General features: G+C 37.7%; 1 protein-coding gene across 11 annotated transcripts in view; it reads left to right on the forward strand.

Annotated features, from left to right (window-relative positions):
* The window catches only part of BPTF (bromodomain PHD finger transcription factor), a 47,857-nt gene that overhangs the window by 29,881 nt on the left and 3,827 nt on the right, over window positions 1-14,149 (forward strand). For 4 of the 11 annotated variants that reach the window (XM_031598805.2, XM_090121746.1, XM_090121750.1 and 1 more), the window contains 13 exons: window positions 127-288; window positions 1,218-1,366; window positions 1,777-1,900; window positions 2,391-2,614; window positions 3,882-4,104; window positions 4,337-5,220; window positions 6,004-6,086; window positions 7,212-7,437; window positions 7,794-8,146; window positions 11,446-11,619; window positions 12,305-12,497; window positions 12,779-12,863; window positions 13,659-13,845. In XM_031598805.2, coding sequence (XP_031454665.2) covers window positions 127-288; window positions 1,218-1,366; window positions 1,777-1,900; window positions 2,391-2,614; window positions 3,882-4,104; window positions 4,337-5,220; window positions 6,004-6,086; window positions 7,212-7,437; window positions 7,794-8,146; window positions 11,446-11,619; window positions 12,305-12,497; window positions 12,779-12,863; window positions 13,659-13,845 — 3,067 coding nt within the window. The remainder of the gene's footprint in view (window positions 1-126; window positions 289-1,217; window positions 1,367-1,776; window positions 1,901-2,390; window positions 2,615-3,881; window positions 4,105-4,336; window positions 5,221-6,003; window positions 6,087-7,211; window positions 7,438-7,793; window positions 8,147-11,445; window positions 11,620-12,304; window positions 12,498-12,778; window positions 12,864-13,658; window positions 13,846-14,149) is intronic. The other 7 variants (XM_031598811.2, XM_090121753.1, XM_090121745.1 and 4 more) reach the window with 6 other exon arrangements.

The raw sequence follows: 14,149 nt of genomic DNA on the forward strand, positions 1-14,149 counted from the left end.
CTTTACCAAAGAAAGAATGACACATTGTAAAAATAATCCTGTAGTTTGCTGTTTCATACTTGAAAATAGTCATATTCTTGACTAATTATTCTGCTCTAAAATTGACTGTTCTGTGTACCTCAATAGCCACTAGCACAGCTGCCACTTCAGCCACAACCATTGCCAGCACAGGGCAGACCTTCCAGATCTCAGGCAGTCCAGTAACGATGGCAGGGAAAGTGATAACTAAGCTGCCACTCCCTGCAAACAGCAAGATTGTTGCCGTCAATGTGCCATCAACTCAAGGAGGTAGGGGAAAGGCAGCCGAATTAAAAAATGTATTCCAACTTGCTGTTTAATTCTCCATTGACACTATTTTTCCAGTGAAGTAAACTGTGACTTGAAGGGGGAAAAAAAATGTATACCATTTTCTCCCTATATTGAGTATTTGTGTCTGGGGGAAAAATGCAAGTGTTTTGCCTGTAAATTATTCTACTTTAAACTGTGTGGAATGAAGCATGCTTTTTCTCGTTATCTACATTAAACATCAACAAAATAATTTTCTTTAAAACTAAAAAAAAAAAATCCACTGTTGTTTGTAGACATTTATGCCTGCATCTGCTCTTCACTGATGAGCAAGAGTTTGTCTCCAAACTAAGGTTAGCATTTTCCTTCTTGCCTCAAGAAGAGAGTTCAGTACTTGGAGATACATGAATGTATGTTAAATGGAAAAACTTGATTCTCAATCTTCATTTTACTTAGTGTCTTAGGAAGTCGTGAAAGTTACCAGTCTTGTGTAGAAGTTTCTTAGGTGACAAGAAAAGCATTACTCATTTTCTTTAGCACCATGAGCTTGTAGGTGAAAGGTTTAAACTGGTCTCCTCCATTTTAAATGAGTCAGATTAACTTATAATTAATGGTTGCATAATACTAATTTTGTGGCACCATGTCATGCAAGGCCTGATTAGCAGTTACCATCATACTGATCTTTATGAAGAATCACTCTTTCCTTAATCTTTTCTGAAATACCTGTCTCATAACTTCAAATGTAGTTGGACTGTTGACAAAGTATAATGCTGGCTTTTGACAGTATGACAAAGATTATCCCAAGAAGCATTAAAAGATGCAAAGGTGTTTTAGAAATCTGAAGACTTGTTTTGAGAGCTATCCTGGAGTTGCATTTTGTTCTTCTACTAGCAATTATATCACTAATGAATTCTCAATTTTTCTTTAATTAGGTGTTGTTCAAGTTCAGCAAAAGGTATTGGGCATCATTCCATCAACAACAGGTGCAAGTCAAACATTTACTTCATTCCAGCCAAGAACAGCCACTGTAACAATTAGGCCAAATACCACAGGGACTTTAGGAACTACAAGTACTTCACAAGTAAGATGTTTTTCTTATTGCTTAGAGCAAAAATTTGGTGTGCATATATTGTCAGTTATTTGGTAAATATGTTTTGGGCTAGCCACTTTTCAACGTTTTTGTTTCATCTCAGTAATAGTGTCAGTGGATCCTTTGTTCCCAGCGGTTATATCGCTTCTCTCCAGTCTGGAAAAATTAATAGCTTAGATGCTGGTAAGCCTCAGTGGGAGCACAAGTGAAAAAATAGTGGATCTACTTGCATACTTGCATCTTTGGTAGAAGGATATGATCCTTCTACAATCCTTCTATTTCTTGCTATACTGAAAAGAAAAAAACCCCAAAACAAACCAACCTCAGTGTTTTTGTGTTGTTGTTTTGATGTGTGCATTTGCTTGTAAGTTCACATACACTTTTTATTCTGGTCTGTGTAGGTGATGCAAGGGACACCACTCCGTCCTGGTATGACAGTAATACGAACACCACTACAGCAGTCAACACTTGGGAAGACCATCATTCGAACACCTCTAGTGGTGCAACAAGGTATTCTTCCAGCCAGTAGGTTCATTTTTAATATTTAAATTTCCAATGTGAAATCTGTGGTTTGTTTCTAGATAAATACTATCTGTATCATACATTCCAATGCAAAAATACCTCATTTTAGTGCTTGACCTGTAACAAGTGCCTTTTTTGACTTTTGAACATGCTGGTAGAAATCTAATAGTTAAAACTGTCTTTTTTTAAGAAAAAGGTTCAGAGTAACTTCATATTGTGAGGGTCTTTCTATATTAAAAAAAAAAAACAAACTGTTTGAAGTTCCTTGTAGAGATGTGAACTGAATGAAAATAAAAATCATTTCACAGACCTTTTTCAATCAACCATATAGGAAAATGGTTTATAATGGAAATTCCTGTGCAAATTGCAATATTTGCTTCTCTTGTTTGATAATACATTTCTACAAGAAGTTATGATTCAAAGGTTTATAGTGTTAATGACTAAAATATTAGAAACTTTTTCTTTTTCCTTATCACAAATTATTCTCTTACAGGTCAGTCACAGCAGGTAGTGACTCAGATAATCAGAGGTCAGCCTGTCTCAACAGCAGTTTCTAGTACCAGCACTGCTTCTACTAGTTCTGGACAGAAGACTGTAACAAGTCCTGGAGCACCACCTCAGCAAATACAGCCACAAACCACATCGCAGCCCCCTCGTCCTCAGCAGGGGCAAGTGAAACTTACCATGGCCCAACTTACACAGCTAACACAAGGACAGGTAAAAATAGCCTCTGAGTGTGAAAATACGCTTGTGCTTATGATACACTTTCTCAAATATTTTAATTTCAAACTTGTAGTTCATCTTCTTGTAAACTTATGTTCTTGGTTATGTTTCAGCCTTCATTTGGAATGACCTGACTGAAAGAAGCTTAAATAGCATATGTAAAGTTTTAAATATGTCTTCCAACAGTATTCCCCAGTAGTATAACTAGCATCAGGAAAATTTAGCAGTATAGAAAAATATCTTTGCATTAACAGCATTAAGGGACATAGTTATTATTTTTATGGACAGTTTTTTAGACCTTTGGAACATATTGTTTTTTCCTTATTTTCTGATGTTGTATGAAAACTTAGTTTTGATTCATACTGTCCTGAATTTCAGAGGAAAAACTGTCTCTCGATCTGGGAGAGGAAAAAATTCTTAGAGCTTTTCAAATCCTTAGGATCTGTTGGGAAAAACAGAAACTTAGAATTATGCATAGTGTAAAAATAGGCTTCTGCCAGTTTCCACAATAAGTATTATTTTCAATGTGTAACGTACAGGCTGCCTGTGGCCAAGTAAGATTTTTTGCTATGTAGAAAAAGGCTCAAGATTTTATTTATTTATTTATTTTGAGACCCCCATTCTGTTCTGTGAATTCCTAGCATATGGAGTTAGACATCTAGGTATTGTGATGATACCCTGCTTTCTCTGTTTCTCAGCATAGAGTGATGTCATGAGTGGGAATTTTATCTGATTTACGGAACTGAAGTGTTTCTATAACACTACTGATAGCTGGAACTCTAATGTCCAAAGTGTCATCTTAAGCAACAGAAATTTACAACAGGTTACAAACTGATCAGTCAGTCATAGGAGCTCAGAGTTAAGTTGGATCTCCCAATCATTAAGGAAACCTTTGCACTGCAGAGAACTTTGATGTAAAATGGTTAGAATTCTTGAGGAAGCATCCATTCTCTGGTGTTGCTTGAAAATTCTAGGAACAGAGATGTTCCATTTTAATACCTTTCTGGGTAGGGTTCTTGCCAGTATTTGGATGAAAATATTTGTTGTTAACTCCAGCTTAGTTATCTGTTGATAGCATTGTTGAAGGAGTTTTATACTATTTCATTAACTCAGAGCTGCTTTTGTATTTTAGGAAAATGGTATGTAGAAAATAAATGATATAAGTATTAAATTCTGAAATCCGAAACTACAGTTATTCTGATTTTGAGCAAGGTCTGTCTAAGAATTGTATCACTAATACACCAATATTAATATTTTTCAGGGTGGCAATCAAGGATTAACAGTGGTAATTCAGGGACAAGGTCAAACTACAGGTCAACTACAATTAATCCCTCAGGGAGTGACTGTAATACCTGGTCCAGGACAACAACTTATGCAAGCAGCTATGCCAAATGGTACAATTCAGAGATTCCTTTTCACCCCACTGCCAGCAGCTGCTACTACAGCTAGCACAACTACAACAACAGCTTCCACTTCAACCTCAGGTAAGCATTAATTCTATTCAAGAGAAAAAAAGGCTTCAATTTAGTTTGCATAGAATTCTTGTGCAACTGAAGAAAGTATATTTTAAAAGTAAATTTATAGGAAATGTATTATAAGCCTGGAAATGCTTTGAATTTCGTCATAGACTTTTACAGTAGTTCTAGAGAGCTCAATTGAGTAAAGCTCGTAGACTTGTCATTTGAAGTGAGTAAAATTTATTTTAATACTGCACAGCTACAGATCAGAAGCAAGCTCTACAGGCACAGCCAGCATCAGTGCTGCCACCAGTTCAGCCACAGCCTCAGAGTCAGCAGCAAGCCCAGCCTCAAGCACAGAATCAGAGCGCTCAACCTGTGTCCCCCACCCAGCCACAGGCACCACAGCCACCACTTCAGCCTGAAACTCAGACCCAGCCTGAATCTCAAACTCCAACATCTCTTGATTCTCCTGTCACACCTGAAGCACAGTCATCTAAATCTCCGGTGCAGTCTCCAGTGCAGACCCAGGCTCAAGGACAATCTCCAACGCAAGTCCAGAGTCAGCCGCAGAGTGCAGTCCTTCCACAAGGCCAGTCCCAAGTCCAGCCTCAGCAACCAGCTCAGGTGCAGACTACAACCCAACAACAGATTCAGATGCAGCCCCATGCTCCCATACAAATTCAACCTCAGCTGCAGCAATTACAACCTCAGGTTCAGACTTCGGTCTCAACCCTTCCAACTACTCAAAGTTTAAATCAGGTTCCTGTGCAATCCCCAACTCGTCCTCAGCTGCAACTTCAGCAGCCTCCAACTAAAGTTATTACAGTGCCTCAGCTTCAGCAACAAGTCCAAGTTCTCTCTCAGCTTCAGTCACATGTTGTGGCTCAGATACAAGCCCAACAAGGCAGTGTACCCCAGCAGATCAAGCTTCAGTTACCTATTCAGATTCAACAAAGTAGCCCAGTACAGGCTCACCAGATTCAGAATGTGGTAACAGTTCAAGCAGCTAGTGTTCAGGAGCAGCTGCAGAGAGTTCAGCAGCTCAGAGAGCAGCAACAGAAGAAAAAGCAGCAACAGATAGAAATTAAACGTGAGCACACCCTTCAGGCTTCTAATCAGAGTGACATTATCCAGAAACAGGTAAAGTTAACAGAAGAAAATAAAAATTTAATGAATGAAAGAAATTTCATTATAAATGCCTGTTCTTGTTAATAATGTTAATACATTTGATAGGCAGTTAATTTGATTCTTTCGAAGCTAGCATACAATTGGTTTTGGCAATTTAATTGAATATTCTACATTAATTCAGCACATTAAGTCAGTTGTACCATCTTTGCAGTCTTTTGGCACATTGATTCAGCTTACCACTAGCTGCTGGGACAGTATATCGTTATTCTCAGTTCAGGAAAGATAGGTTATAGAGAGGAGAGCTGATGTTCAGAACACGTGTACAGTACTTTTGTTGCCTGCTATAAGGAACTGAGGTTTCAAAGAGGTATCTGAAATGTAATGCTGTTGGATGGCTGCGGGGCTTTAAAAACAAACAAACAAAACCAACATTTATATAATAGAATCTTACCTTCTTTCTTACTTTTTTTTCTTAAATAAAAGTACCATCACTGAAGAAATACTGTCAACATATGTTTAGTCCCTAGGTTTAAACTGTGCATAAACAAAATATCCTACTCTGTTTGGGAAGTGGAGGAGGTGTCAATTTTGAATTTCATTTTAAAATATTTCAGATTTTAAATAATTACTTTAAACAAGTGCTGCCCTGATAAAATCAATTCCATTTTTTCACTTACTGAAGTAAATGCTACTTTTTTTCTTGTAACTTAGGAAATGTCCTGGTTCTCCCAGCAGTATTGTGAAATACCAGCTTAAGCTTTCATATTTTCTTTTGGGTTCTCTGTTGTTCTGCAGGTGGTTATGAAACAGAATGCTGTCATAGAACACTTGAAACAAAAGAAGACACTGACTCCAACTGAGAGGGAAGAAAATCAGAGGTGAATATGCATCATGGTGTATCTTTAGATTGGAACTTGGAGCTGCTAAGCACAAAGTTGGAGTGCTTGTCAGTTATCTTGAGTTTATCTTGACATCATCTCAGATAGTTGCTATAGTTGGATAACTACAGTTGTGTGTTGTCACCTAGTAAGAAAACAGTGTTTTTTATAAGCTTTTTATCATTAAGTTAGAGAAAAAGCTTTGTTGATTACAGTGGTACAGCTAGATGTTACTTGTTTCACAATTTGATTAAAAAGTAAAGAAATGTTGTCATATACACCTCACTGAATGCTGTCAGATAGTCAAGTTGGTATTTTGAATTGGATTTCTGTAGCAGCAGCTACTTTTTCCAGCCAGAGCTTTTTTGTCTGATTTCGGATCAAATGTCAGTGAGTTATTTTTCATGGTCACTCTGGCAACAAGAAGCATTTAGTTTTCTAGGAAGTTTAAAATAGAATGGGAAAGGAAATCAAAGTATATTTATTATCTTCTGGAAAAATAAAGCAAAATAAGTGAAATAGACAGAACAAGTAAGCAGGGAAAGAGGACTGTAGTTGGATGTACAGCAAACATGGAAGAATAGTCATTTGTTGCCAGCAGTGAGGAAATTTAAAACTGTTTTATTTATATTCGGTCCTTTACATTGAAAAATATTTGTCATCCCTATGCCAAAGCACAAAATCTTAGTAATATTTGGTGCTTAGAAAGGGTAAGAACTAGTTTTTAGCAAGTTGTAGGTTTCCAGCTTGCATGGCTTTCATCCTGCATCAAAATAAACAAAATCCAGCTCTTTTCAACAGGTTAGTAGAAACTGAGCTGAGTAAAAATGTCTCTGATCGTAGTGAAGCCTAAACTTTGTTAGGAGTTTTACAGGGGAAAAGCAGGAATCGGTTGAATGACGTTTATATCAGCCCTCTTTAAATTCATGACTTGATATTTCCCAGTGGTGATCTAGTAAAGAATGAGTGGGAGCTATACATTACTAAATCTACCATTTAATTTTAATAAACATAATAATTTAGCCTGAAGCTTCCAGAAACTGGAGAACTACATGATTCTGCTCTCTCAACTGGGGATAGATAGGCAGCTCAGCACAATATACTTTTTCTTTATTTCTTCGCCAGAATGATTGTATGCAACCAAGTGATGAAATATATTCTGGATAAGATAGATAAAGAAGAGAAGCAGGCAGCTAAGAAACGAAAGCGAGAAGAGAGTGTGGAGCAGAAGCGTAGTAAACAGAATGCTACCAAGCTGTCAGCTCTACTTTTCAAGCACAAAGAACAGCTCAAAGCTGAAATCTTGAAAAAAAGAGCACTTCTGGACAAAGAACTACAAATTGAAGTGCAGGTAAGGACAGTTATTCTCAGATTTACTTGATTTTAAGTTGGGGGCAATGTTTCAGCATTAACTTTTAATTGATCTATTTTCTCAGTGAGCTTTTAAAGAAACACACAGAAAGAAGGTCTGGTTTTGTATGCATGGTTCTCTGCAAAGCCAATGTATGTCCTTTTCAAGCTTCTTGTTTCATGGTGTGCCAAGAGTGCTATCCTTTAACATTGTAGGTTGTGCACTTTAACAGTTTGCACCTTGGGAAGACTTGAATTATTTTTCTTTCAATTACTCATGGGGATATATGTCTACGTTTTAAACCTGTTCTGGAATAACCATGTGAAGTGCCTCCCTCTCTATTTAATATACTTCAGGAGGAGCTAAAGAGAGACTTGACTAAAATTAAGAAAGAAAAAGAAAAAGCCCAGGCAGCTGCTGCTGCTGCAGCTGCAGCCGCTGCCGCAGCAGCAGCTGCTGCCACTGCCACCCCACCACCACCACCGCCAGCACTGCCATCGCCGCCACAGCACCACACAGCCAGCGTCACCTCCTCCTCCTCCACCACAGTCCCAATGCCAATATCCTCCCAGAAGAGAAAGCGAGATGAGGAGAGAGACTTGTCAGCTTCCAAGTCCAAGAAAAAGAAAATGATTTCTACTACCTCAAAGGAAACAAAGAAGGACACAAAGCTTTACTGCATCTGTAAAACGCCTTATGATGAGTCTAAGTGAGTAGTGAACGCCATTGGTTTTTGATGTGTATTGTTAGATGTAGGTTTAGTAGTTAGCTAGCAGTGGTAAGGCAGTTCTAGAACTGAAGTATCAGGTGTTATTGCAGTGATCAATAAGGTGTAGAGAATGAAGTCTCTTTTTCACTAGCAGTTACAAAACTATTAACATACTTGATTTATCTTTTAATGTACGTAACTTATATTTCTACTTGTTTGCATGTTTCCATTGTATGATCTTTCTGTCTCACATGCACATTTCTTTTTTTTTTTTTCCTCCGCTCTGTTATTCTTTCTTTTTGCCGTTTGCCTCTGCCTCGGAAGCAAGTGACAGTTTGGTGTGAGCAGTTTCTTGTGAACTGGACAGGTGGCTGATGCTCTTTAGAACTAGCTTTGGTACCGTCTTCCAATAAATCATTATTTTTTTTTAATTGCTAGCCGGTAAAGGAGCTTCCATGTTACTTGACTGCACTTCACTTTGGAGAATGTTTTGGGTTGAAATCATTTTTATATATTAACATATGTTCCAAGCTTGATCAAAAATTAAGCGTGTGAGCATTTGACAAAGTGAAAACTGCAGTTCCCTATGGTTTGTTTCTTGCCGTGGACGAGGAAAAATATTTCTGTGAAAGAGGAAATGCTATATACAAACCTTGCAAAGAACATTATTAAATGCTGGAGTGGAAGACTTTGTGGATGGCAGGGGACAGCATTAAGCATTTCTGCTGAAGCTAGAAGTGATTAACATGCTTAGTAATAGTTACTATCTGATAGCTGTCTAGATGTGTGTGTAGAAGAAATTCGACTTCAGACCAGTTCCATGTGAGTATGTTATCTGCTTAATGAGTAGTGATGCCAAAAAGTATTAATTGATGCCATTTGGTGGTCCTTTCAATACTGATAACAGAGGTGAACCATAGAGATGGAGCAGTGTTTTCATTCTGGGAATGTTTCTTATTTCAAACTTGGGATCAAGACTAGAGGATCTCCTGCAGTTCCTTCTAGCCTCTTTTTTTTTTAATTAATATTACTAAATTCAGTTGAGGTCTTTGGGTTGGTTTTTTTATTAATCTTAGGTGCTCAGTAGTTCTAACCACTGCAGTATTACATCAGTGTGGGAAATTGTAGGCTATCTGTGCTAGCATCTCTTTCTAAACTGTGGACTCCCAGTGTCCTGGATGTAATTCACTACTATTTCTAAGGCATATGTATCTTGTCTGTCTCAATAAGAAAACTGTATTAAGTTCACTGAATGACAGGAAATCTAGGAGGAGGATATCTGCTCTCCTCTTGTGAAACTGAGTGCTGCTCTGTATGAGCATTGCTGTTGTTAGTCAGCAGTAGAATTGTCACAAAAGTGAGATGGGATGAACAAATTCTGTGAGCAAAAGGATTTGGTTTTCATTTGATTTCACTGGGCATTTGTGTAAGTTGATAAAAATATGGTCATAGTGTGAATTTTGGTGTCCTGAATCAATAACTGTGCTTAAATACATAGAATTAAGGTAATGAGATGTTACTAACTGATCAGTGCCCTGAGCAATATGATTCAGTTCTGCTGTTCTGCTTGCTTCTTGTCAATTCTGAATGTTATGTTCCTAAAAACAATGACTGTACTATTGAGCTATATTATGATCTCACTATTTGGAAAGCAATTAGGCAAATTTTAAAAGAGCTTCCTGATAAACATTGTTTTTATATATGTGCATATACACATCAGATACTCCTCTTTGTGCTGGTGTCTCTTTTCTGCTTTATTAAAGAGGATAGATGTGAATCTGAAAAGATTACTTGAGATGTGTTTCAAATGCCCTATACTCATTAGGATTTAGTAAGTCCACAAAGGAAATTCTGTGTATTACTTATTCTACTGCTAGGCTCTTACATTTAGTTCTCACTGGTTTCACACCAGGGTTGTAGGTTCTATGTATATTGTAGGGAGGGTTGTCAACAAGGGCATCATTCTAAGATTCCTACTTATATTCCAGCTAATTTGTTAAAGCATAATGTGAAGCCTGTTTAACATCCTGGTGGTGAGTTTCACTTTAGCTTCTGGCTCCAGATAGGAGCAGCTAGGTCTGATCCCCTTTGGGAAAAAGACCACGACTGAGTTGTTGCTGACAGCTATTAGAGGGAGCTGCGTTGATCTGTTGTTGATGGAAGGTTGGTTTGTGCCATTTTTAGGATTTGTCTGACTGAAAATGGAAAGGTAGGTTTGGAGTAAATGGAGCAAACACCCAGGAAGGCGGGGTGTTCATTTCGTGGAGCATTGGCTAGCTGCTGTCCTGCTGCTGGTGTGTGCTGAGAGGTGGTTGGCTGAACACTGATGAATTAGGTAGGGCTCCAGAAACTGATAAAGCAACATAGTGCAGGTGGTTGGTGGTCTGTAAGATTTAGGAAGATCCCCAGGGTCAGCTTGCTTTTGCTTAGGCAGAGAATGAATGTGTAACTTCGCCCATCTGGTCGGTTTCCATGAGTCACAGGTATGTTCTGAGGTATCCATACACAAAATGTCAAACATCCTTGCATAATATTTTAGAGTTTTGTCACATCATTCTGTGCAAGGTCCCATTCACATGATTCTGTATCTGGTTCCCTTCACGTTGTGTCATATCACATCTGGTTCTGTCACGTAGCTGTCTGAGAGTAGACACTGTTCTCTGAAAAATGATCAACGTACCAGTTTACTGCAGTATCGAGTAGCTGAATCTCTGTTTTTCAGCCTGCCTCCCCCACGCCCTAAATTAAAATTATGACAGCCATGTCCTGACTCAGTTTTTTTGTATCATGTTATACCAATTTGTATGGTAGACATGGCTGGTATGCATGTTCCTTGTAGTATACTTGTAACTCCTAGCTGGTGTTTGCGCTTTGCTTTTGTTTTTTAAATTAACTGAGACCTACATTTTCAAACCTTAAAGTAATGTTTAAGTAGCTTTTGAGCTACAATTTTGAAAATGTATATCTTTTCCTTTGGCCTTGTCTTTTTGTGCCTTTTACAAATTTTCGCACGCACATTGGAGATGTGTTTTTAGACCGGTTTTGTCAAGGTCTGGTTACATATTGATGTGCATTTCAATGAACTGTCAATTTAAAATTGACCCAAGTGACCTTATCAACAGCATAGCTGCAGCATGAGATGTTAGCTTGTAAGGATAGAATGCTAGGAAGCAGGGAAAACAAGAGAAAGTTGAAGAAAGTAGGCCAGCAAGAAAGTGCATCAGAGAGAAATGCAGGGAAAAGTGCCATGCCATTTGAAATGACAATTACATTGTCATTTTCATTGTGAATACTTTTAGGTTCTATATTGGCTGTGATCTTTGTACTAACTGGTATCATGGAGAATGTGTTGGCATCACAGAAAAGGAGGCTAAGAAAATGGATGTGTACATCTGTAATGATTGTAAACGGGCACAAGAGGGCAGCAGTGAGGAATTGTACTGTATCTGCAGAACACCTTATGATGAGTCACAGTGAGTTCTGATAAGAACCTCTTATTTAATGTCTAGGTAGCAAACTGCTCTGACTTTGGTTACCTGTTCCTTACAAAGAAAAAAGTTATTCTGCATATATTGTATTCATTTGTAATACAAATTCATTTTCAGTAATTGTCAAATGTGGTATTCGGTGGATTTTTTGTGCTATAGTCTGATCTGGATAGAAAGCATAATTTCAGTATGGGGATATGTGATTGGCATCTTTTTGTAAGGTTTTGAGTCGTAAATACCCTCTTCAGTATTCAACTACAACACTGATGCTTTCATATGAAAAATGTTTGTATAGAGTGAAATAGGAGCCCAGTTGTAGTCCAGTTTGCAGAAAATGTACCTTGAATTGTTTGGGAATGCTTGGGAGATATTGCTGGCATTACACTGTTCCTTTCAGCTCTAAAGCAGATGGCTGATTTTGAAACCTTGAATGCTTGATAGTGTCTAGCAGAAAATTCAGTAACTAATTGTGAAATGTTCTGTAATTTAGTCTGTAAATACAAAAGCAGTTTGAATAATGTAATTAGAATTTGTCAGTCCAAAATGTCACGTGCTATACTGTTGTATTTGTGTCGGGTATCTTGTGTGCAAGGGATTGCAGGTTTATGTTTTTAAATGTAATCTTTAATTTAAATAAATGTAGTCACTAACGTATTTTTGGATCTTGCAGATTTTACATTGGCTGCGACCGGTGTCAGAACTGGTATCATGGTCGGTGTGTTGGCATTTTGCAAAGTGAGGCTGATCTCATTGATGAGTATGTGTGCCCACAATGTCAGTCCACAGAAGATGCCATGACTGTGCTCAGTCCACTGACCGATAAAGATTACGAAGGGTTAAGAAGAGTACTACGCTCTCTACAGGTGAGAACACAAACTGCAGCAGGGTGGGATGCTTTACTGTGTAAGAGCTATCTGATGAGTCTTGGAATTCTGATTTCTCTTCCAGTTGCTGTTTCCTTTTTTAAAAAAATAATCTAGAGCAAGACCTTATTTTGTGCAAAGTGCCACCATCTCAGCTGTGACTTAACTGGCATTATTGTACTGTGGAATACTTATGTTAAGCATATCACTACTACTTAGTGAAAGTATCTACTAAATAGTGCTATTTTTTTGTTGCTAATTACCTGTTGTTTTCCTGACAGGCTCACAAGATGGCCTGGCCATTCTTAGAACCAGTAGACCCCAATGACGCACCAGATTATTATGGTGTTATTAAAGAACCAATGGGTAAGTGTTTTAGAATAATCTCATGATGAGCAAGTAGTTTTGGGATTAGGAATATCAAGTTCGTTACCTATTGTGCTTGTAAGTACTGCAAGTAAATATGCATATTTTAAAATACACGAGGTAATCCTGCCCACCTATGTGTTCATACATTCTCCATAACTGGTGTTTGAAAATAAGCACTTCAAGGGCATTTTCCAAAGGTAAGTCATTGTTTCTCCAGTTAAACATTGTTTTAATTTACATCTGCATTAAAATAGAACAATTACTGCTTTGTCATTCCTGTCTCATTAATGTATCTAGTTGGTAGGAGTGGAAGCACTAGTATTTTGTGTGGTTGTGCACTTGAAATTTTTCATCTGTCCCATGTGATAAATATGCATATTCCTGTGGAAATAGAAAATTTGTTTAAAGCAACTCATGAATCCAGGTGATTAGAGGATTAAATGTACACACCTGGCTCGGTCCCAGTAAGGGCTATAAGGAAAGTGAAGTTCAAGAATCCAGATTTTTTCACGCTTCTGGTTTTTTCCTTACTTTCTTCAGGAATAGTAAGTAGCTTCCTGCAAGAAACCAACATCTGCAAGATCACCTTGTGCTTTTTAATTCAGCTGCACATGACACATTCATGCATAAGTGCTTATTCTAAAGGAGGTTTACTGGTGTTAACATGTCACAACTTGAGTTCCTGGAAATACAACTGAACTTCTGTAGGCTTTGCTTCCTGCTCTCTGATAACGTTAACTTCTGTTGAAGATGAAAATGCCTCACTTTAATAATCTATGCTTTCTTTTAAAGACCTTGCCACCATGGAAGAAAGAATACTGAAGCGTTACTACAAAAAGGTCACAGAGTTTGTGGCAGATATGACCAAAATTTTTGATAACTGTCGTTACTACAATCCAAGTGACTCTCCTTTTTACCAATGTGCAGAAGTTCTTGAATCATTCTTTGTACAGAAACTAAAAGGATTTAAGGCAAGCAGGTAAGCTGAAGTGTTCCTAATCATAGTTGTTCTGTGGGTCCCCTGAAGTCTCCTTAATGCTTTTAGAAGCTTACCTTACATTCGTACAAAGATTTGCTTGTCCATGCGCTTACTTGCACAACTGCTTTTCTTTGAAGGGAAAAAAAAACAGTTCTATAACAGCCAACTGTCATTTTCAATCAATGTTAAGGCTTAAATATTATTTGGTTTTCTTTTTTTTCAGATTACTTTGTAATACTCATTCAAAATGAGATGTTGTATACAAGTTCAGTGTAATACCCATAGAGAACTTGAATGACCCTAA

This window comes from Phasianus colchicus, chromosome 20 (genome assembly GCF_987193195.1).
Source record: "Phasianus colchicus chromosome 20, bPhaCol1.hap1.1, whole genome shotgun sequence".
NCBI classification, from domain to species: domain Eukaryota; kingdom Metazoa; phylum Chordata; class Aves; order Galliformes; family Phasianidae; genus Phasianus; species Phasianus colchicus.